Source organism: Taudactylus pleione, unplaced genomic scaffold (genome assembly GCF_031769625.1).
Source record: "Taudactylus pleione unplaced genomic scaffold, aTauple2 ptg000695l, whole genome shotgun sequence".
In the NCBI taxonomy this organism is placed as follows: domain Eukaryota; kingdom Metazoa; phylum Chordata; class Amphibia; order Anura; family Myobatrachidae; genus Taudactylus; species Taudactylus pleione.
In genome coordinates this window covers 2,960,818-2,983,051 of record NW_028285097.1, presented here as the reverse complement: position 1 = coordinate 2,983,051, position 22,234 = coordinate 2,960,818, and the positions used below count along the sequence as shown (strand labels likewise).

At 47.0% G+C, this 22,234-nt stretch overlaps 1 protein-coding gene across 2 annotated transcripts in view; it reads left to right on the top strand.

Annotated features, from left to right (window-relative positions):
• The window catches only part of ADGRB1 (adhesion G protein-coupled receptor B1), a 335,561-nt gene extending 314,173 nt beyond the window's left edge, over nucleotides 1-21,388 (top strand). For both annotated transcript variants that reach the window (XM_088456276.1, XM_088456275.1), the window contains 3 exons: nucleotides 3,730-3,765; nucleotides 16,052-16,156; nucleotides 19,605-21,388. In XM_088456276.1, the coding sequence (XP_088312402.1) occupies nucleotides 3,730-3,765; nucleotides 16,052-16,156; nucleotides 19,605-19,802 (339 nt within the window). In that variant the 3' untranslated portion in view covers nucleotides 19,803-21,388. The remainder of the gene's footprint in view (nucleotides 1-3,729; nucleotides 3,766-16,051; nucleotides 16,157-19,604) is intronic.
• Nucleotides 21,389-22,234: the final 846 nt, after the last annotated feature.

Sequence of the window (22,234 nt, the reverse complement as noted above, 5' to 3'; positions counted from 1 at the left end):
CTATATTATGTCCCTATTTATCCCCAGCATCTCCTGGCCTCCCCTATCTCTTCCCTGGCCCTTCCCCATGAGGCCATGGCCCTCTCTCAGGTGCACTATATTATGTCCCTATTTATCCCCAGCATCTCCTGACCTCCCCTATCTCTTCCCTGGCCCTTCCCCATGAGGCCATGGCCCTCTCTCAGGTGCACTATATTATGTCCCTATTTATCCCAAGCATCTCCTGGCCTCCCCTATCTCTTCCCCAGCCCTTCCCCATGAGGCCATGGCCCTCTCTCAGGTGCAGTATATTATGTCCCTATTTATCCTCAGCATCTCCTGGCCTCTCCTATCTCTTCCCTGGCCCTTCCCCATGAGGCCATGGCCCTCTCTCAGGTGCACTATATTATGTCCCTATTTATCCCCAGCATCTCCTGGCCTCCCCTATCTCTTCCCTGGCCCTTCCCCATGAGGCCATGGCCCTCTCTCAGGTGCACTATATTATGTCCCTATTTATCCCCAGCATCTCCTGACCTCCCCTATCTCTTCCCTGGCCCTTCCCCATGAGGCCATGGCCCTCTCTCAGGTGCACTATATTATGTCCCTATTTATCCCAAGCATCTCCTGGCCTCCACTATCTCTTCCCCAGCCCTTCCCCATGAGGCCATGGCCCTCTCTCAGGTGCAGTATATTATGTCCCTATTTATCCTCAGCATCTCCTGGCCTCTCCTATCTCTTCCCTGGCCCTTCCCCATGAGGCCATGGCCCTCTCTCAGGTGCACTATATTATGTCCCTATTTATCCCCAGCATCTCCTGGCCTCCCCTATCTCTTCCCTGGCCCTTCCCCATGAGGCCATGGCCCTCTCTCAGGTGCACTATATTATGTCCCTATTTATCCCCAGCATCTCCTGGCCTCCCCTATCTCTTCCCTGACCCTTCCCCATGAGGCCATGGCCCTCTCTCAGGTGCACTATATTATGTCCCTATTTATCCCCAGCATCTCCTGACCTCCCCTATCTCTTCCCTGGCCCTTCCCCATGAGGCCATGGCCCTCTCTCAGGTGCACTATATTATGTCCCTATTTATCCCAAGCATCTCCTGGCCTCCCCTATCTCTTCCCCAGCCCTTCCCCATGAGGCCATGGCCCTCTCTCAGGTGCAGTATATTATGTCCCTATTTATCCTCAGCATCTCCTGGCCTCTCCTATCTCTTCCCTGGCCCTTCCCCATGAGGCCATGGCCCTCTCTCAGGTGCACTATATTATGTCCCTATTTATCCCCAGCATCTCCTGGCCTCCCCTATCTCTTCCCTGGCCCTTCCCCATGAGGCCATGGCCCTCTCTCAGGTGCACTATATTATGTCCCTATTTATCCCCAGCATCTCCTGACCTCCCCTATCTCTTCCCTGGCCCTTCCCCATGAGGCCATGGCCCTCTCTCAGGTGCACTATATTATGTCCCTATTTATCCCAAGCATCTCCTGGCCTCCCCTATCTCTTCCCCAGCCCTTCCCCATGAGGCCATGGCCCTCTCTCAGGTGCAGTATATTATGTCCCTATTTATCCTCAGCATCTCCTGGCCTCTCCTATCTCTTCCCTGGCCCTTCCCCATGAGGCCATGGCCCTCTCTCAGGTGCACTATATTATGTCCCTATTTATCCCCAGCATCTCCTGGCCTCCCCTATCTCTTCCCTGGCCCTTCCCCATGAGGCCATGGCCCTCTCTCAGGTGCAGTATATTATGTCCCTATTTATCCCCAGCATCTCCTGGCCTCCCCTATCTCTTCCCTGGCCCTTCCCCATGAGGCCATGGCCCTCTCTCAGGTGCACTATATTATGTCCCTATTTATCCCCAGCATCTCCTGACCTCCCCTATCTCTTCCCTGGCCCTTCCCCATGATACCATGGCCCTCTCTCAGGTGCACTATATTATGTCCCTATTTATCCCAAGCATCTCCTGGCCTCCCCTATCTCTTCCCCAGCCCTTCCCCATGAGGCCATGGCCCTCTCTCAGGTGCAGTATATTATGTCCCTATTTATCCTCAGCATCTCCTGGCCTCTCCTATCTCTTCCCTGGCCCTTCCCCATGAGGCCATGGCCCTCTCTCAGGTGCACTATATTATGTCCCTATTTATCCTCAGCATCTCCTGGCCTCCCCTATCTCTTCCCCGGCCCTTCCCCATGAGGCCATGGCCCTCTCTCAGGTGCACTATATTATGTCCCTATTTATCCCCAGCATCTCCTGGCCTCCCCTATCTCTTCCCTGGCCCTTCCCCATGAGGCCATGGCCCTCTCTCAGGTGCACTATATTAATTCCCTATTTATCCCCAGCATCTCCTGACCTCCCCCTATCTCTTCCCCGGCCCTTCCCCATGAGGCCATGGCCCTCTCTCAGGTGCACTATATTATGTCCCTATTTATCCCCAGCATCTCCTGGCCTCCCCTATCTCTTCCCCGGCCCTTCCCCATGAGGCCATGGCCCTCTCTCAGGTGCACTATATTATGTCCCTATTTATCCCCAGCATCTCCTTGCCTCCCCTATCTCTTCCCCAGCCCTTCCCCATGAGGCCATGGCCCTCTCTCAGGTGCAGTATATTATGTCCCTATTTATCCTCAGCATCTCCTGGCCTCTCCTATCTCTTCCCTGGCCCTTCCCCATGAGGCCATGGCCCTCTCTCAGGTGCACTATATTATGTCCCTATTTATCCCCAGCATCTCCTGGCCTCCCCTATCTCTTCCCTGGCCCTTCCCCATGAGGCCATGGCCCTCTCTCAGGTGCAGTATATTATGTCCCTATTTATCCCCAGCATCTCCTGACCTCCCCTATCTCTTCCCTGGCCCTTCCCCATGAGGCCATGGCCCTCTCTCAGGTGCAGTATATTATGTCCCTATTTATCCTCAGCATCTCCTGGCCTCTCCTATCTCTTCCCTGGCCCTTCCCCATGAGGCCATGGCCCTCTCTCAGGTGCAGTATATTATGTCCCTATTTATCCCCAGCATCTCCTGGCCTCCCCTATCTCTTCCCTGGCCCTTCCCCATGAGACCATGGCCCTCTCTCAGGTGCACTATTTTATGTCCGTATTTAAAAACTGGGTGGGGGGCACCAATGCTCTCTCTGGCACAGGGCACCAAAAATTATAGTTACGGCTCTGCCTACATTACTACTAAAAAGAAATGTGTTTAAGTTAGCTAAAATATTGTTAAAGAAAGTACAAGAACAAGGACCAGACAGAAACTTAGCACAAAAGGAAGAAAAATAAAGATACACATTGTTTTCCTAATTCTTTGTGTTGAATAACGTCCTTGAGCTGCACGGCGCAGTTATTAGAACAAATTGACTTTTCAGAGAGTTCCCAGCAAAATGAAAAGCCTGGGACAGCTTAGAAACATCACCTGGTTTTGCAGTTAAGATGTCGCCTGAGTTAGAAGTCTGAGAAATACACAGAGACAGATATATTAGTAAGGGGAACGTTGTGCCGGGGGTATCAGTAGAGTAACTGGTCTGAGATATACGAGCTGCATGCAATGAATACGTTCTGTTTTACTGTGCAGATAAATAAATGCTGGGAGTTGCAGTAAATTGCACAGACAAGTCCGGCAGCACACTGGGCAAATACAATAGCACAATGCTCTGTTTTTCCAGGAAGTGTCGTCTTGTCAATGGCTGCCGGAGATGATTACTGATTACTGCTAATAAGTTCAATGTGATTAATTTCTGCACTTTGATGATTAATATTTCCTCTCCATTCACAGAGAAGAAAATCCCGGTACGCTGAACTAGATTTCGAGGTATAAATATTTCTTTCTTTTGTTTCAGACATTTTCAAGCAATGGCAAAAAATATTGTTTTTCTATGTAGTTTGTTTTCTGACAATACAATTGGTTGAACACTAGATTGGAAGAAAAACTGTATTTCCAAATGACATATATTTTGTTTCTAACGAACCATGATGGCTATTAGAGATTGCGTCAACCTCTATTGTTAGGGCATAGTATCCTGAAACCCAAGTTACCTGTTGTCTAACGGTCACTCCCACTAGCTCTGTGTGTAGTCAGCGATAGCCTCCTCCAGCAAAGCCTATGTAGCGGTCACCGCTGCTGTTCCTCGTATTCGCTATCGACATTTCAGGATTGCGACAGGCAGCAGGGGAGAGAACGAGAGGAACGGAGTACTCGCTTCCAGTCTCACTGCTCATGCTGCTATACTGTAGGTCCCAGGAGTATCACTCTCACTGCTCATGCTGCTATACTGTAGGTCCCAGGAGTATCACCCTCACTGCTCATGCTGCTATACTGTAGGTCCCAGGAGTATCACCCTCACTGCTCATGCTGCTATACTGTAGATCCCAGGACTATCACCCTCACTGCTCATGCCGCTATACTGTAGGTCCCAGGAGTATCACCCTCACTGCTCATGCCGCTATACTGTAGATCCCAGGAGTATCACCCTCACTGCTCATGCTGCTATACTGTAGGTCCCAGGACTATCACCCTCACTGCTCATGCTGCTATACTGTAGGTCCCAGGAGTATCACCCTCACTGCTCATGCAGCTGTACTGTAGATCCCAGGAGTATCACCCTCACTGCTCATGCTGCTATACTGTAGGTCCCAGGAGTATCACCCGCACTGCTCATGCTGCTATACTGTAGATCCCAGGAGTATCACCCTCACTGCTCATGCTGCTATACTGTAGGTCCCAGGACTATCACCCTCACTGCTCATACTGCTATACTGTAGGTCCCAGGAGTATCACCCTCACTGCTCATGCTGCTATACTGTAGGTCCCAGGAGTATCACCCTCACTGCTCATGCTGCTATACTGTAGGTCCCAGGACTATCACCCTCACTGATCATGCTGCTATACTGTAGGTCCCAGGACTATCACCCTCACTGCTCATGCTGCTATACTGTAGGTCCCAGGAGTATCACTCTCACAGCTCATGCTGCTAAACTGTAGGTTCCAGGAGTATCACCCTCACTGCTCATGCGGTTGTACTGTAGGTCCCAGAAGTATCACCCTCACTGCTCATGCTGCTATACTGTAGGTTCCAGGAGTATCACCCTCACTGCTCATGCTGCTATACTGTAGGTCCCAGGAGTATCACCCTCACTGCTCATGCTGCTATACTGTAGGTCCCAGGACTATCACCCTCACTGCTCATGCTGCTATACTGTAGATCCCGTGACTATCACCCTCACTGCTCATGCTGCTATACTGTAGGTCCCAGGACTATCACCCTCACTGCTCATGCTGCTATACTGTAGATCCCAGGACTATCACCCTCACTGCTCATGCTGCTATACTGTAGGTCCCAGGACTATCTCCCTCACAGCTCATGCTGCTATACTGTAGGTCCCAGGACTATCACCCTCACTGCTCATGCTGCTATACTGTTGGTCCCAGGAGTATCACTCTCACAGCTCAAGCTGCTATTCTGTAGGTTCCAGGAGTTTCACCCTCACTGCTCATGCTGTTATACTGTAGGTCCCAGAAGTATCACCCTCACTGCTCATGCTGCTATACTGTAGGTCCCAGGAGTATCACCCTCACTGCTCATGCTACTATACTGTAGATCCCAGGACTATCACCCTCACTGCTCATGCTGCTATACTGTAGGTTCCAGGAGTATCACCCTCACTGCTCATGCCTCTATACTGTAGGTCCCAGGACTATCACCCTCACTGCTCATACTGCTATACTGTAGGTCCCAGGAGTATCACCCTCACTGCTCATGGTGCTGTACTGTAGGTCCCAGGAGTATCACTCTCACTGCTCATTCTGCTGTACTGTAGGTCCCAGGTGTATCACCCTCACTGCTCATGCTGCTATAATGTAGATCCCATGAGTATCACCCTCACTGCTCATGCTGCTATACTGTAGGTCCCAGGACTATCACCCTCACTGCTCATGCTGCTATACTGTAGATCCAAGGAGTATCACCCTCACTGCTCATGCTGCTATACTGTAGGTCCCAGGAGTATCACCCTCACTGCTCATGCTGCTATACTGTAGGTCCCAGGAGTATCACCCTCACTGCTCATGCTGCTATACTGTAGGTCCCAGGAGTATCACCCTCACTGCTCATGCTGCTATACTGTAGGTCCCAGGAGTATCACCCTCACTGCTCATGCTGCTATACTGTAGGTCCCAGGAGTATCACCCTCACTGCTCATGCTGTTATACTGTAGGTCCCTGGACTATCACCCTCACTGATCATGCTGCTATACTGTAGGTCCCAGGACTATCACCCTCACTGCTCATGCTGCTATACTGTAGGTCCCAGGACTATCACCCTCACTGCTCATGCTGCTATACTGTAGGTCCCAGGACTATCACCCTCACTGCTCATGCTGCTATACTGTAGATCCCAGGAGTATCACCCTCACTGCTCATGCTGCTATACTGTAGGTCCCAGGACTATCACCCTCACTGCTCATGCTGCTATACTGTAGGTCCCAGGAGTATCACCCTCACTGCTCATGCTGCTATACTGTAGGTCCCAAGAGTATCACCCTCACTGCTCATGCTGCTATCTTGTAGGTCCCAGGACTATCACCCTCACTGATCATGCTGCTATACTGTAGGTCCCAGGACTATCACCCTCACTGCTCATGCTGCTATACTGTAGGTCCCAGGACTATCACCCTCACTGCTCATGCTGCTATACTGTAGGTCCCAGGACTATCACCCTCACTGCTCATGCTGCTATACTGTAGATCCCAGGAGTATCACCCTCACTGCTCATGCTGCTATACTGTAGGTCCCAGGACTATCACCCTCACTGCTCATGCTGCTATACTGTAGGTCCCAGGAGTATCACCCTCACTGCTCATGCTGCTATGCTGTAGGTCCCAGGAGTATCACCCTCACTGCTCATGCTGCTATACTGTAGGTCCCAGGAGTATCACCCTCACTGCTCATGCTGTTATACAGTAGGTCCCAGGAGTATCACCCTCACTGCTCATGCTGCTATACTATAGGTCCCAGGAGTATCACCCTCACTGCTCATGCTGCTATACTGTAGATCCCAGGAGTATCACCCTCACTGCTCATGCCTCTATACTGTAGGTCCCAGGACTATCACCCTCACTGCTCATACTGCTATACTGTAGGTCCCAGGAGTATCACCCTCACTGCTCATGCTGCTATACTGTAGGTCCCAGGACTATCACCCTCACTGATCATGCTGCTATACTGTAGGTCCCAGGAGTATCACTCTCACTGCTCATGCTGCTGTACTGTAGGTCCCAGGAGTATCACCCTCACTGCTCATGCTGCTATACTGTAGGTCCCAGAAGTATCACCCTCACTGCTCATGCTGCTATACTGTAGGTCCCAGGTGTATCACCCTCACTGCTCATACTGCTATACTGTAGGTCCCAGGAGTATCACCCTCACTGTTCATGCTGCTGTACTGTAGATCCCAGGAGTATCACACTCACTGCTCATGCTGCTATACTGTAGGTCCCTGGACTATCACCCTCACTGCTCATGCTGCTATACTGTAGGTCCCAGGACTATCACCCGCACTGCTCATGCTGCTATACTGTAGGTCCCAGGAGTATCACTCTCACAGCTCATGCTGCTATACTGTAGGTTCCAGGAGTATCACCCTCACTGCTCATGCTGCTATACTGTAGGTCCCAGGAGTATCACTCTCACAGCTCATGCTGCTATACTGTAGGTCCCTGGACAATCACCCTCACTGCTCATACTGCTATACTGTAGGTCCCAGGAGTATCTCTCTCACAGCTCATGCTGCTATACTGTAGGTCCCAGGACTATCACCCTCACTGCTCATGCTGCTATACTGTAGATCCCAGGACTATCACCCTCACTGCTCATGCCGCTATACTGTAGGTCCCAGGAGTATCACCCTCACTGCTCATGCCGCTATACTGTAGGTCCCAGGAGTATCACCCTCACTGCTCATGCTGCTATACTGTAGGTTCCAGGACTATCACCCTCACTGCTCATGCTGCTATACTGTAGGTCCCAGGACTATCACCCTCACTGCTCATGCTGCTATACTGTAGGTCCCAGGAGTATCACCCTCACTGCTCATGCTGCTATACTGTAGGTCCCAGGACTATCACCCTCACTGCTCATGCTGCTATACTGTAGGTCCCAGGACTATCACCCTCACTGCCCATGCTGCTATACTGTAGGTCCCAGGACTATCACCCTCACTGCTCATGCTGCTATACTGTAGGTCCCAGGAGTATCACCCTCACTGCTCATGCTGCTATACTGTAGGTCCCAGGAGTATCACACTCACTGCTCATGCTGCTATACTGTAGGTCACAGGACTATCACCCTCACTGCTCATGCTGCTATACTGTAGGTCCCAGGACTATCACCCTCACTGCTCATGCTGCTATACTGTAGGTCCCAGGAGTATCACTCTCACAGCTCATGCTGCTATACTGTAGGTTCCAGGAGTATCACCCTCACTGCTCATGCTGTTATACTGTAGGTCCCAGGAGTATCACCCTCACTGCTCATGTTGCTATACTGTAGGTCCCAAGAGTATCACCCTCACTGCTCATGCTGCTATACTGTAGGTCCCAGGAGTATCACCCTCACAGCTCATGCTGCTATACTGTAGGTCCCAGGAGTATCACCCTCACTGCTCATGTTGCTATACTGTAGGTCCCAGGAGTATCACCCTCACTGCTCATGCTGCTGTACTGTAGGTCCCTGGAGTATCACTCTCACTGCTCATGCTGCTGTACTGTAGGTCCCAGGAGTATCACCCTCACTGCTCATGCTGCTATAATGTAGATCCCAGGTGTATCACCCTCACTGCTCATGCTGCTATACTGTAGGTCCCAGGAGTATCACCCTCACAGCTCATGCTGCTATACTGTAGGTCCCAGGACTATCACCCTCACTGCTCATGCTGTTATACTGTAGGTCCCAGGACTTTCACCCTCACTGCCCATGCTGCTATACTGTAGGTCCCAGGACTATCACCCTCACTGCTCATGCTGCTATACTGTAGGTCCCAGGAGTATCACCGTCACTGCTCATGCTGCTATACTGTAGGTCCCAGGAGTATCACCCTCACTGCTCATGCTGCTATACTGTAGGTCCCAGGAGTATCACCCTCACAGCTCATGCTGCTATACTGTAGGTTCCAGGAGTATCACCCTCACTGCTCATGCTGCTATACTGTAGGTCCCAGGAGTATCACTCTCACAGCTCATGCTGCTATACTGTAGGTCCCTGGACAATCACCCTCACTGCTCATACTGCTATACTGTAGGTCCCAGGAGTATCTCTCTCACAGCTCATGCTGCTATACTGTAGGTCCCAGGACTATCACCCTCACTGCTCATGCTGCTATACTGTAGATCCCAGGACTATCACCCTCACTGCTCATGCCGCTATACTGTAGGTCCCAGGAGTATCACCCTCACTGCTCATGCCGCTATACTGTAGGTCCCAGGAGTATCACCCTCACTGCTCATGCTGCTATACTGTAGGTTCCAGGACTATCACCCTCACTGCTCATGCTGCTATACTGTAGTTCCCAGGACTATCACCCTCACTGCTCATGCTGCTATACTGTAGGTCCCAGGAGTATCACCCTCACTGCTCATGCTGCTATACTGTAGGTCCCAGGACTATCACCCTCACTGCTCATGCTGCTATACTGTAGGTCCCAGGACTATCACCCTCACTGCCCATGCTGCTATACTGTAGGTCCCAGGACTATCACCCTCACTGCTCATGCTGCTATACTGTAGGTCCCAGGAGTATCACCCTCACTGCTCATGCTGCTATACTGTAGGTCCCAGGAGTATCACACTCACTGCTCATGCTGCTATACTGTAGGTCACAGGACTATCACCCTCACTGCTCATGCTGCTATACTGTAGGTCCCAGGACTATCACCCTCACTGCTCATGCTGCTATACTGTAGGTCCCAGGAGTATCACTCTCACAGCTCATGCTGCTATACTGTAGGTTCCAGGAGTATCACCCTCACTGCTCATGCTGTTATACTGTAGGTCCCAGGAGTATCACCCTCACTGCTCATGTTGCTATACTGTAGGTCCCAAGAGTATCACCCTCACTGCTCATGCTGCTATACTGTAGGTCCCAGGAGTATCACCCTCACAGCTCATGCTGCTATACTGTAGGTCCCAGGAGTATCACCCTCACTGCTCATGTTGCTATACTGTAGGTCCCAGGAGTATCACCCTCACTGCTCATGCTGCTGTACTGTAGGTCCCTGGAGTATCACTCTCACTGCTCATGCTGCTGTACTGTAGGTCCCAGGAGTATCACCCTCACTGCTCATGCTGCTATAATGTAGATCCCAGGTGTATCACCCTCACTGCTCATGCTGCTATACTGTAGGTCCCAGGAGTATCACCCTCACAGCTCATGCTGCTATACTGTAGGTCCCAGGACTATCACCCTCACTGCTCATGCTGTTATACTGTAGGTCCCAGGACTTTCACCCTCACTGCCCATGCTGCTATACTGTAGGTCCCAGGACTATCACCCTCACTGCTCATGCTGCTATACTGTAGGTCCCAGGAGTATCACCGTCACTGCTCATGCTGCTATACTGTAGGTCCCAGGAGTATCACCCTCACTGCTCATGCTGCTATACTGTAGGTCCCAGGAGTATCACCCTCACTGCTCATGTTGCTATACTGTAGGTCCCAGGAGTATCACCCTCACTGCTCATGCTGCTATACTGTAGGTCACAGGACTATCACCCTCACTGCTCATGCTGCTATACTGTAGGTCCCAGGACTATCACCCTCACTGCTCATGCTGCTATACTGTAGGTCCCAGGAGTATCACTCTCACAGCTCATGCTGCTATACTGTAGGTTCCAGGAGTATCACCCTCACTGCTCATGCTGTTATACTGTAGGTCCCAGGAGTATCACCCTCACTGCTCATGTTGCTATACTGTAGGTCCCAAGAGTATCACCCTCACTGCTCATGCTGCTATAATGTAGGTCCCAGGAGTATCACTCTCACAGCTCATGCCGCTATACTGTAGGTCCCAGGAGTATCACCCTCACTGCTCATGCCGCTATACTGTAGATCCCAGGAGTATCACCCTCACTGCTCATGCTGCTATACTGTAGGTCCCAGGACTATCACCCTCACTGCTCATGCTGCTATACTGTAGGTCCCAGGAGTATCACCCTCACTGCTCATGCTGCTATACTGTAGGTCCCAGGCGTATCACCCTCACTGCTCATGCTGCTATACTGTAGGTCCCAGGAGTATCACCCTCACTGCTCATGCTGTTATACAGTAGGTCCCAGGAGTATCACACTCACTGCTCATGCTGCTATACTATAGGTCCCAGGAGTATCACCCTCACTGCTCATGCTGCTATACTGTAGATCCCAGGAGTATCACCCTCACTGCTCATGCCTCTATACTGTAGGTCCCAGGACTATCACCCTCACTGCTCATACTGCTATACTGTAGGTCCCAGGAGTATCACCCTCACTGCTCATGCTGCTATACTGTAGGTCCCAGGAGTATCACCCTCACTGTTCATGCTGCTGTACTGTAGATCCCAGGAGTATCACACTCACTGCTCATGCTGCTATACTGTAGGTCCCAGGACTATCACCCTCACTGCTCATGCAGCTATACTGTAGGTCCCAGGACTATCACCTGCACTGCTCATGCTGCTATACTGTAGGTCCCAGGAGAATCACTTTCACAGCTCATGCTGCTATACTGTAGGTTCCAGGAGTATCACCCTCACTGCTCATGCTGCTATACTGTAGGTCCCAGGAGTATCACTCTCACAGCTCATGCTGCTATACTGTAGGTCCCTGGACTATCACCCTCACTGCTCATGCTGCTATACTGTAGGTCCCAGGAGTATCACTCTCACAGCTCATGCTGCTATACTGTAGGTCCCAGGACTATCACCCTCACTGCTCATGCTGCTATACTGTAGATCCCAGGACTATCACCCTCACTGCTCATGCCGCTATACTGTAGGTCCCAGGAGTATCACCCTCACTGCTCATGCCTCTATACTGTAGGTCCCAGGAGTATCACCCTCACTGCTCATGCTGCTATACTGTAGGTTCCAGGACTATCACCCTCACTGCTCATGCTGCTATACTGTAGGTCCCAGGACTATCACCCTCACTGCTCATGCTGCTATACTGTAGGTCCCAGGAGTATCACCCTCACTGCTCATGCTGCTATACTGTAGGTCCCAGGACTATCACCCTCACTGCTCATGCTGCTATACTGTAGGTCCCAGGACTATCACCCTCACTGCCCATGCTGCTATACTGTAGGTCCCAGGACTATCACCCTCACTGCTCATGCTGCTATACTGTAGGTCCCAGGAGTATCACCCTCACTGCTCAAGCTGCTATTCTGTAGGTCCCAGGAGTATCACCCTCACTGCTCATGCTGCTATACTGTAGGTCACAGGACTATCACCCTCACTGCTCATGCTGCTATACTGTAGGTCCCAGGACTATCACCCTCACTGCTCATGCTGCTATACTGTAGGTCCCAGGAGTATCACTCTCACAGCTCATGCTGCTATACTGTAGGTTCCAGGAGTATCACCCTCACTGCTCATGCTGTTATACTGTAGGTCCCAGGAGTATCACCCTCACTGCTCATGTTGCTATACTGTAGGTCCCAAGAGTATCACCCTCACTGCTCATGCTGCTATAATGTAGGTCCCAGGAGTATCACTCTCACAGCTCATGCTGCTATACTGTAGGTTCCAGGAGTATCACCCTCACTGCTCATGCTGTTATACTGTAGGTCCCAGGAGTATCACCCTCACTGCTCATGTTGCTATACTGTAGGTCCCAAGAGTATCACCCTCACTGCTCATGCTGCTATAATGTAGGTCCCAGGAGTATCACTCTCACAGCTCATGCTGCTATACTGTAGGTTCCAGGAGTATCACCCTCACTGCTCATGTTGCTATACTGTAGGTCCCAGGAGTATCACCCTCACTGCTCATGCTGCTGTACTGTAGGTCCCTGGAGTATCACTCTCACTGCTCATGCTGCTGTACTGTATGTCCCAGGAGTATCACCCTCACTGCTCATGCTGCTATAATGTAGATCCCAGGTGTATCACCCTCACTGCTCATGCTGCTATACTGTAGGTCCCAGGAGTATCACCCTCACAGCTCATGCTGCTATACTGTAGGTCCCAGGACTATCACCCTCACTGCTCATGCTGTTATACTGTAGGTCCCAGGACTATCACCCTCACTGCCCATGCTGCTATACTGTAGGTCCCAGGACTATCACCCTCACTGCTCATGCTGCTATACTGTAGGTCCCAGGAGTATCACCCTCACTGCTCATGCTGCTATACTGTAGGTCCCAGGAGTATCACCCTCACTGCTCATGCTGCTATACTGTAGGTCACAGGACTATCACCCTCACAGCTCAGGCTGCTATACTGTAGGTCCCAGGACTATCACCCTCACTGCTCATGCTGCTATACTGTAGGTCCCAGGAGTATCACTCTCACAGCTCATGCTGCTATACTGTAGGTTCCAGGAGTATCACCCTCACTGCTCATGCTGTTATACTGTAGGTCCCAGGAGTATCACCCTCACTGCTCATGTTGCTATACTGTAGGTCCCAAGAGTATCACCCTCACTGCTCATGCTGCTGTACTGTAGGTCCCTGGAGTATCACTCTCACTGCTCATGATGCTGTACTGTAGGTCCCAGGAGTATCACCCTCACTGCTCATGCTGCTATACTGTAGGTCCCAGGAGTATCACCCTCACAGCTCATGCTGCTATACTGTAGGTCCCAGGACTATCACCCTCACTGCTCATGCTGTTATACTGTAGGTCCCAGGACTATCACTCTCACTGCTCATGCTGTTATACTGTAGGTCCCAGGACTATCACCCTCACTGCTCATGCTGCTATACTGTAGGTCCCAGGACTATCACCCTCACTGCTCATGCTGCTATACTGTAGGTCCCAGGAGTATCACCCTCACTGCTCATGCTGTTATACTGTAGGTCCCAGGACTATCACCCTCACTGCTCATGCTGTGATACTATAGGTCCCAGGACTATCACCCTCACTGCTCATGCTGCTATTCTTTAGGTCCCAGGAGTATCACCCTCACAGCTCATGCTGCTATACTGTAGGTCCCTGGAGTATCACCCTCACTGCTCATGCTGCTATACTGTAGGTCCCAGGACTATCACCCTCACTGCTCATGCTGCTATACTGTAGGTCCCAGGAGTATCACCCTCACTGCTCATGCTGCTATACTGTAGATCCCAGGAGTATCACCCTCACTGCTCATGCTGCTATACTGTAGGTCCCAGGAGTATCACCCTCACTGCTCATGCTGCTATACTGTAGGTCCCAGGACTATCACCCTCACTGCTCATGCTGCTATACTGTAGGTCCCAGGACTATCACCCTCACTGCTCGCCTATATTTTCTTATTAAATAGCAATATTTTTATTATTATCCTCTATTTATATGGCGCCACAAGTGTTCCGCAGCGCCTCACATAGTACATAAAACTGATAAGTGAACAAAAGAAAACAAGTAACTTACAGTACAGTGAAGGACGTTATATAAGTTGCTGCAATAGTAATTACAACACTCACAATAAGCAGCCGGGAGTTGGCAGAGACGTGTTAGGTGCCCTTATGGGGAGTAAGGAGGAGAAGAAAGTGTAAGGAGAAGCACATGAGGGCAGAGGGCCCTGCTCGTGAGAGCATACAATAGCCCCTATTCTCAAAATGTCACTTTAATATGAATTCATACTAGGGGGCGCTACCTCGGACACTATACAAGACATATTATGAACCGAACGAAAAGAAAAGAAGATGTGTCCTTATGGGGTGCACTAATATAAAATATACCTTTTATTTCAATCACTGAAAAGTATACTGTATATATTGTGTTTTGTCAGCAAACAATGTAATATAATAGAAATAATGTGTTAATGAAATATAAAGATTATATATTTTATTATTCACTTCTTTACATTAACATGTTGTTTCTATTATTTTAACATTTTCTCTGGCAAAACACAATGTATATATATATTTTAATTGATTGAAATAAAAGGTTTATTTTATATTGGTGCACCCCCATATGGATACGCTTTCTGTCCTCTTCTTTTAGTTCATAAACAGCAAGAATAATCAATTTTCTATCGCTGCTATAGAAGGATGTGGTTAAGTTACCAGCATCCGGAATTCCAGCCGCCAGAATATCGAGGTGGAGAGCACGACTTGGGATTAAAGATAGGCGTCTAAATCCCGATGCCTATCTTTAGCCCAACGCCGAAATCCTGACAGCCACCATATCGAACGAAGGCAAGCGGGGTATGTTAGGTGTTAGCCGCAGGGCGAGAGGGTTAGGTTTAGGGACCCCCAGGGGAGAATAGGGTTATCCACCCTCCAGGGAGGATTAGGCTAGGGGAATGGGGGGTTTAGGGTTAGGCACCACCGGGGGGAGATTAGGGTTAGGCACCACTAAGGGTGGGTTAGGGTCAGAGTGGGGACAGGGGAGGGTTAGGGTACTTACCAGCCCCAGTCGGGATGTACAGCATTCAGGCTTCTGGCATCTGTATTTCATCCAGCTGGCATTACATACCGATTCCGCTATAGACTGTTGGGCCATATATGGGGCGATGAATAGTTCTAGGCTGTCTCTGCTTCATAATAAATAGGGTTCGAACAGACAGTCCAAGCTCAGGAGGTAACTGATTAACTAACACATTTGGAGAATAACAGAACAGAATCACATACACATGTAGTAAATTGCCTGAGTCATGTGACAGTTATACTATATATACTGGGCCCAGGCACGCCGCCCAGCTGTGCCCCTCAGTGGTTGGCCAGGGTAAGCAGTACCCGCCCATCCTGTGAATATATACAAATAAAGACTACAAAAGCAAGTTATTTGAACAGCAGGAGGTTCCACTTAACAGTAAGTGGTCATCACAGCGAACGTGTACACAGGACATGCTGACACGAGACATGCGATAACCCCGGCTAGCGCGTTACCTAAAGCTCTGACACGTGCGCTTCATTTCTCCCCAGAAAATCATGCACACCAGAAAGCGACATCAGGATATGTTTCAAGATTTAAACCGAAAACTACAACATGCGGAGAAAGAAAAGGAGTCACCTACGGCAGACAGCAAGGTACGGTATGGCGCGGTGTCTGATTATATGTCTCTCAGATCCTAATTACACACTTCCAACAAGCCTGGGAGACTGATCTCATTGTATAATGTCCAGTCACTCCAGCTTCTCAGCACACATCTAGAGGTCCCGAAACGCGTGACGGACGCCATCTTGAGTTTGTAATTTTTTTGTTGCTGTTTATTTAGTGTCAGACAGTAACAGTGGGAGTGTGACAACCCTTCTGGGTATTATTTAAGGACTGTCTCCTACCCTCAGGGAGAAGCATCTGTTGGATCCAGCTACCGCCATAGGCTGCATACACACGTAAAGATTATCTGTCAAACCATCCAACTAGCTGATTGGTTGGAATGAGAATCTGGTAAGGTATGAAAGCAAATGACAATCAGCAATTTGCTCCCAAACGCCGGAAAATGGACAAAAACTGTTGTTTGAACAAATTGTTTAGATCAAACATTTAACAAACTTGTCGGACGTCATTTTCATTTGTTTTCTGGCATTTAGGAGCAAATTGCTGATCATCAGTTACTCCCATACGTCACCAGATTTTCATTCCAACCAATCACCTCGTTGGATGGTTGGACAGAGAATCTTTACGTGTGTACCCAGCTTTACAGGGGTATTCAATATGGGAGCGAAAAGTCTGTGCTGGACTTTTCGCTCCACATCGGAGATTTTCCCGCTTTATCCCCGTATTCAATAAAAAACCTACGAAAACAGGAACCTGCGAAGTGGGATCTGCGAAAAAAAACTAAATTTATCTGGAATAAATTGTAGGACCCCCCTAAAACTGTAAAAACATGGGGGATCACTATGGGTACCCCCGTTTTAGCCTGCAAATGAAAGTCGGGGATTTAAATAGCGGCTGCAGGTGTTTTTTTCCCGACATTGAAGAAGTGATGCAGAAGAGCACTTAGGTTATTTTTTTTTGTTTTTTTAAGTGGTCCCATCAAATTTGGGGTACATTAAAATGGGTACTAGCATATTTTTATGTCCCTAAAGTAAGTTTTAAAAAATTCTGCAACTATTCACCTGCCGCTAATAACCTATTCTAGAAAACACGTGCCGCATACTTGCACAATAGCCCCGAAACTATTTCCCTTTTGTTAAACACTTTTTTTTCACCCCAATGTTTTAATTAATTTTTTGGGGAGTCCCTATTTTTTTTTTTTACTTTTTTTTAAAATGTCATTCCCAGGGGTGCAGGCTATTTTTTTAAAGCCTGCACCCCTAAACCCCAATTCTGCACTTTTTTTCGCCACCTATTCAGTGGTGAAAAGTTATCCCAGTTTTTTTTCAAAGACTTTTCGAACCTGCAAAAAGTCTTTGAAATTGAATACGGTGTAAAAGCAAAACTTGCGAAAATGACGTCATCGGTGCGAAAGCATCGCAAAAACTGAGTTTTCGCTTCATTTTGAATACCCCTATTAGTCTTACTTTTCAGTACCCTGCTTGGCATTGAATGTTGTGAGCAGATGGAACCTGAGTTGAAGTCTAATGGAGGCCGTTCAGTTATGCCCCTGATTCCCCATTCTGACGATCTGACCCCATCCATGGATTGGCGCCCATCGATGATCGGTGATCCGTCGGCGGATTGAGGAAATTCCACATGTTAAAAATCCTGTAATTTGGCGATTCCAACCATTTTTGGGGTCGGGAGGTGGGAATCGAGATTGTTCAACATGTTACGAATTGCCATAATAGCGGCTAGGGGTTACCTGGGCTCCTGGTAAGATGAAGGTTACCCTTTCCCTAACTGTAAAAAGGAGAAATGGTGGGAGGGTGGCAAGTTGAACCCATCTAAGGTCCAAAAGTTAAAGTAAATGAAATGTCCTATGTGGTGGCCCCTGATGTACTCCTGAACCTGTGTAATAAATAGGCTTAGAGCAGGACAGGAGCCACCACTTAGGACATTTCATTTTCGGAACTGTTGGACCTCACTACATGTGTCCTAGTGTAATCCATAGCAGTATCATCTTCTGGAGCTTTGTCAGAGTTGTGCTGAAATCATCGGGTTTGCGTATTCCGTATCTGCCTAGCTGTGTCCTCATACACTTAGCCTCAATACGCCATGCGGCCCCAGGCGCATGGCCCCACGCAACTTAGCATGCACCCAGTGTCTTTTTCTAATCTTTTTCGCTGAAATATGCAATCGGATGTGACAGACCGCTTCACAAGACTGCGCTGATTAGTTTGATATGTGGCACTTGTATGTCTGAGTGCGTCTGAGTAAGTCTACTTGGCATGATAAAAAGCCACGGACACTGCGTCGTAGCACTTCGTATACAGATGCAGACTCAAATGTACACAGGTATACAAGTGTCGCATATTAAAGTAATCAGCGCAGAGACGTGAAGCGGTTTGTTGCAACGAAGATGCATTTTCAGATGAAAAAGACGTTCAGCACAAGCCGAGCCTCATGGGACCTTGGCGCCCTGAAGAGCTGTTTGGAGTAAATGCAGCAACAGTGTATGAGGACACACCTGTAGCTATATTCTACCTACTTATTCACTGTCTATCTCACATCTGTCTATTTATCTCATATCTGTCTCAAAAGTATATCTCATATTTATGTATCTATCTATCTATCTATCTATCTATCTATCTATCTATCTCACACAGTATCTATCTCATATCTATCGATCTCATATCTATCTATCTATCTATCTATCTATCTATCTATCTATCTATCTATCTCATACAGTATCTATCTCATATCTATCTATCTCATATCTATCTATCTATCTATCTATCTCATACAAGATCTATCTCCTATCTATCTATCTATCTATCTATCTATCTATCTATCTATCTCATATTTATCTATCTGTCTGTCTGTCTGTCTATCTATCTCATATCTATCTATCTATCTATCTATCTATCTATTTATCTACCTATCTCATATCTATCTATCTATCTATCTATCTCATATCTATCTATCTATTTATCTATCTATCTCATATCTATCTATCTATCTATCTCATATCTATCTATCTATCTATCTAGCTATCTATCTCATATCTATTTATCTCACATCTGTCTCAACAGTATATCTCATATTTATCAATTTATATACTGTATCTATATATCTATCTATCTTATATTTAGCTATCTCATACAGTATCTATCTATCTATCTATCTATCTATCTAATATCTATCTATCTCATATCTATCTATTTATCTATCTCATATCTATCTCATACAGTATATATCTATCTATCTAATATCTATCTATCTCATATCTATCTATCTATTTATCTATCTCATATCTATTTATCTCACATCTGTCTCAACAGTATATCTCATATTTATCTATTTATATACTGTATCTATATATCTAATTATCTATCTATCTCATATCTATCTATCTATCCATCTATCCTCATATCTATCTACTGACCGATTGATCATGTTTATTTAACTTCTTAACAATTTCTACTTCCACAGATAGAAAAACAACAGACACCCAGCAAGAGGTCTTGGGAAGGAATGAGGAAGATTCAGTCTCCCCCATCTTGGGTTAAAAAGGACATGGAGCCTGTGTCCCCATCTCCCTTAGAACTAAAGACTGTGGAGTGGGAGAAAACAGGTGCAACGATACCACTGGTGGGACAAGACATAATTGACCTCCAGACTGAGGTCTGAAGCTAAAGAAAGAGACTTATTTTTATTTTTAAAGAATATGATTCCATATAAAACGGAGAGAAGTTTGGTTTCTTTTGAAACCTTGTTAAAGTACTTTTTGCATTGTTCTCAGAAGGGAAGTCCCGTTAGACTCTTAGAGGTAGGTGCAACGTGCTCTCTCCTGGTTACAGCAGAGAAGATGAAAAAGGTTAACGGTCAAAGTGATGAGGTTTAAGTGGATGAAAATCAACTTCAAGACAACCGCTCGGCCTTTGAATGGAGATTACACTGAGGAACTGCTGGGTTTTGCTGGCAAATATTCAAAACATCACCTAGACAAACCCGCTCAATAACTTCCGATAGAAACTAACAATTACATAACACTTTGGTGTATAATAATAATACAAGCTCTGGGGCCAGCAACCTAAATCTTCAGTGCTGCTTATTATCTCCAAGCAATATGTTTAGGTTCAATCAACGATGTCCGCCAGAGCTGGCCCAGCGCAGTGGGTAGTAGCCAAAAAGAAATCTCGGTCATCTTTTGAGTAGATAGAACCAAATAAAATTAATGCCGGCAGAGTGAGGCTTTAAACCTAGAGCAAGCGAAAGGTAATATGTGGAATGGAAGTTTTTGACTGTTATAAAGAAAACCGTGATTAGCCAATCTTCATTTTCTGCTGGGTCAAGCAGATGCTTTGCTATAGGAAGATTGTTATTGACAGAAATGTTAATATATATAGTTTTGTAACACGGGTTGTGGGCTTTGGCAGACTGCATAGAAACGTAAGCTATGGAGATGAAATAAAGTGTTCCCAAACTTCAGAGCACTTGTTTCTTTGCTCTTCTCCTCTCCGAGAATCTTTCCATTTGACCCAAGGATTCAGAATGGCTACACGAAGGCTGTAGGCTCTCCCGGAGGCCAGCGAGCAGTCTACAGCCGACTCATCCCGTCATGTAGCTCTCGTGGGAGAAGTTCAGGGTTTCCAAGAACAGAGATTGGAAACTGATACCACAGTGACTTCTCCTGGTGTTTGTGCCAATGGGAAAAGATGCATAAATCAATCTTAAAGCAAGTTGCTTGATATGCAAGCATTTTTTTTTTATTATTATTTGGCGCCAGTGTTTTTTTATTTTTATTTTTCATTTAAATGACATTTATCTTGTCATTAACTGTATATTAAATAAATAAATAAATCAATAAATGTTTAAAGAATCTAAAAAAATCCAAAATAGTAAATAAAAGAGATAAAAGAAATACTTAAAACTGTGATGTACTTGTCAAATTTTAGATTATATATACGAAAAGAAAGCACAAGGCATAAGGTGCCGTGTTGTATAATATTGTAATTATTATAATTACACATAATGAATTTTACCATATAAAGATCTTTATACTGTCTTTTAATTTTTTAACACTTAAATCCCCCAAGGCCATCAAGTTCCAAAAACATAGCAGTGTTATGTAATAACTATATGTTTGTTTATAACTGTTGAGATTCATTTTTTTTTTTTTTTTAGTTTTTTTATCCCCCCTCCCCAATTCCTCTGGTTATTATTTTTTTTCCAATCTGTGTTTGTCGGGTTTTTTTTGTACAGTTTTCAGAGCACAAATGAATGTGTTTTATTTCTAATAAAAAAGTGTAAACAACATCGTATTTTCCTGCTCTGTAAATCAATGATTAGGATATTGTTGCTTCCGCTCTTTAAAAATGTTGTCAAAATGTTTTTTTTTTTTTTTACCTAGGAGTAAATTTACTGACCATCGGCTTTGGTTCTATTCCAAAACAGATGGTTACCGATGGGTATAGATGGCGTGTTGTTGTCTAAAAATGTCGGTTTACTAACCATTGGGCTTGAGCTTCAATTGAAACCATGTCAGTCGTTTTTTCCTGCTGTATTTGTCGCCGGTCTTGACTTTTACAATCAAAACCGTCGTCAAATAGAAGTTAAAAACAGATTTGACCATGCGTGGGGTCCCACCCCAAATTCAGAACTAACCCCCGAGCCTCTGAGCCTAGGCTGGAGTTGGAAAATAGGGAGAAGAACGTGGCGTGGGTTTCCCCCTATTTTCCAATAACGATCACTAGGCTGAACAGGGAGGCACACAACGGGGGTCCCCCAGCCATAATATGAGCCAGCCCCAAATGGAATCCCTAGGGAAGTGGAGCCCTCCCAAAAATGGAGTCCCACTCCCCAAGGACAACCAGCCCTGGGCTGAGTTCCAGCATGCCTGGACATTAAAGACCTGCTAGCACCTGTAGTCCACCTGTAAAAAAAATATATATTATCATAACACATCAACAGTACACGGACACCGACTGTTGTATACATTTAATGAATAAACACTCCCCACACATCTCTCTTTTCCCAACTTACAACATCCTGGGCTTACATCCTCTTTGGTCCATTTAGCATCCACAGTCTTGGCAAAATAAAAAAAGCAACAAACTTTC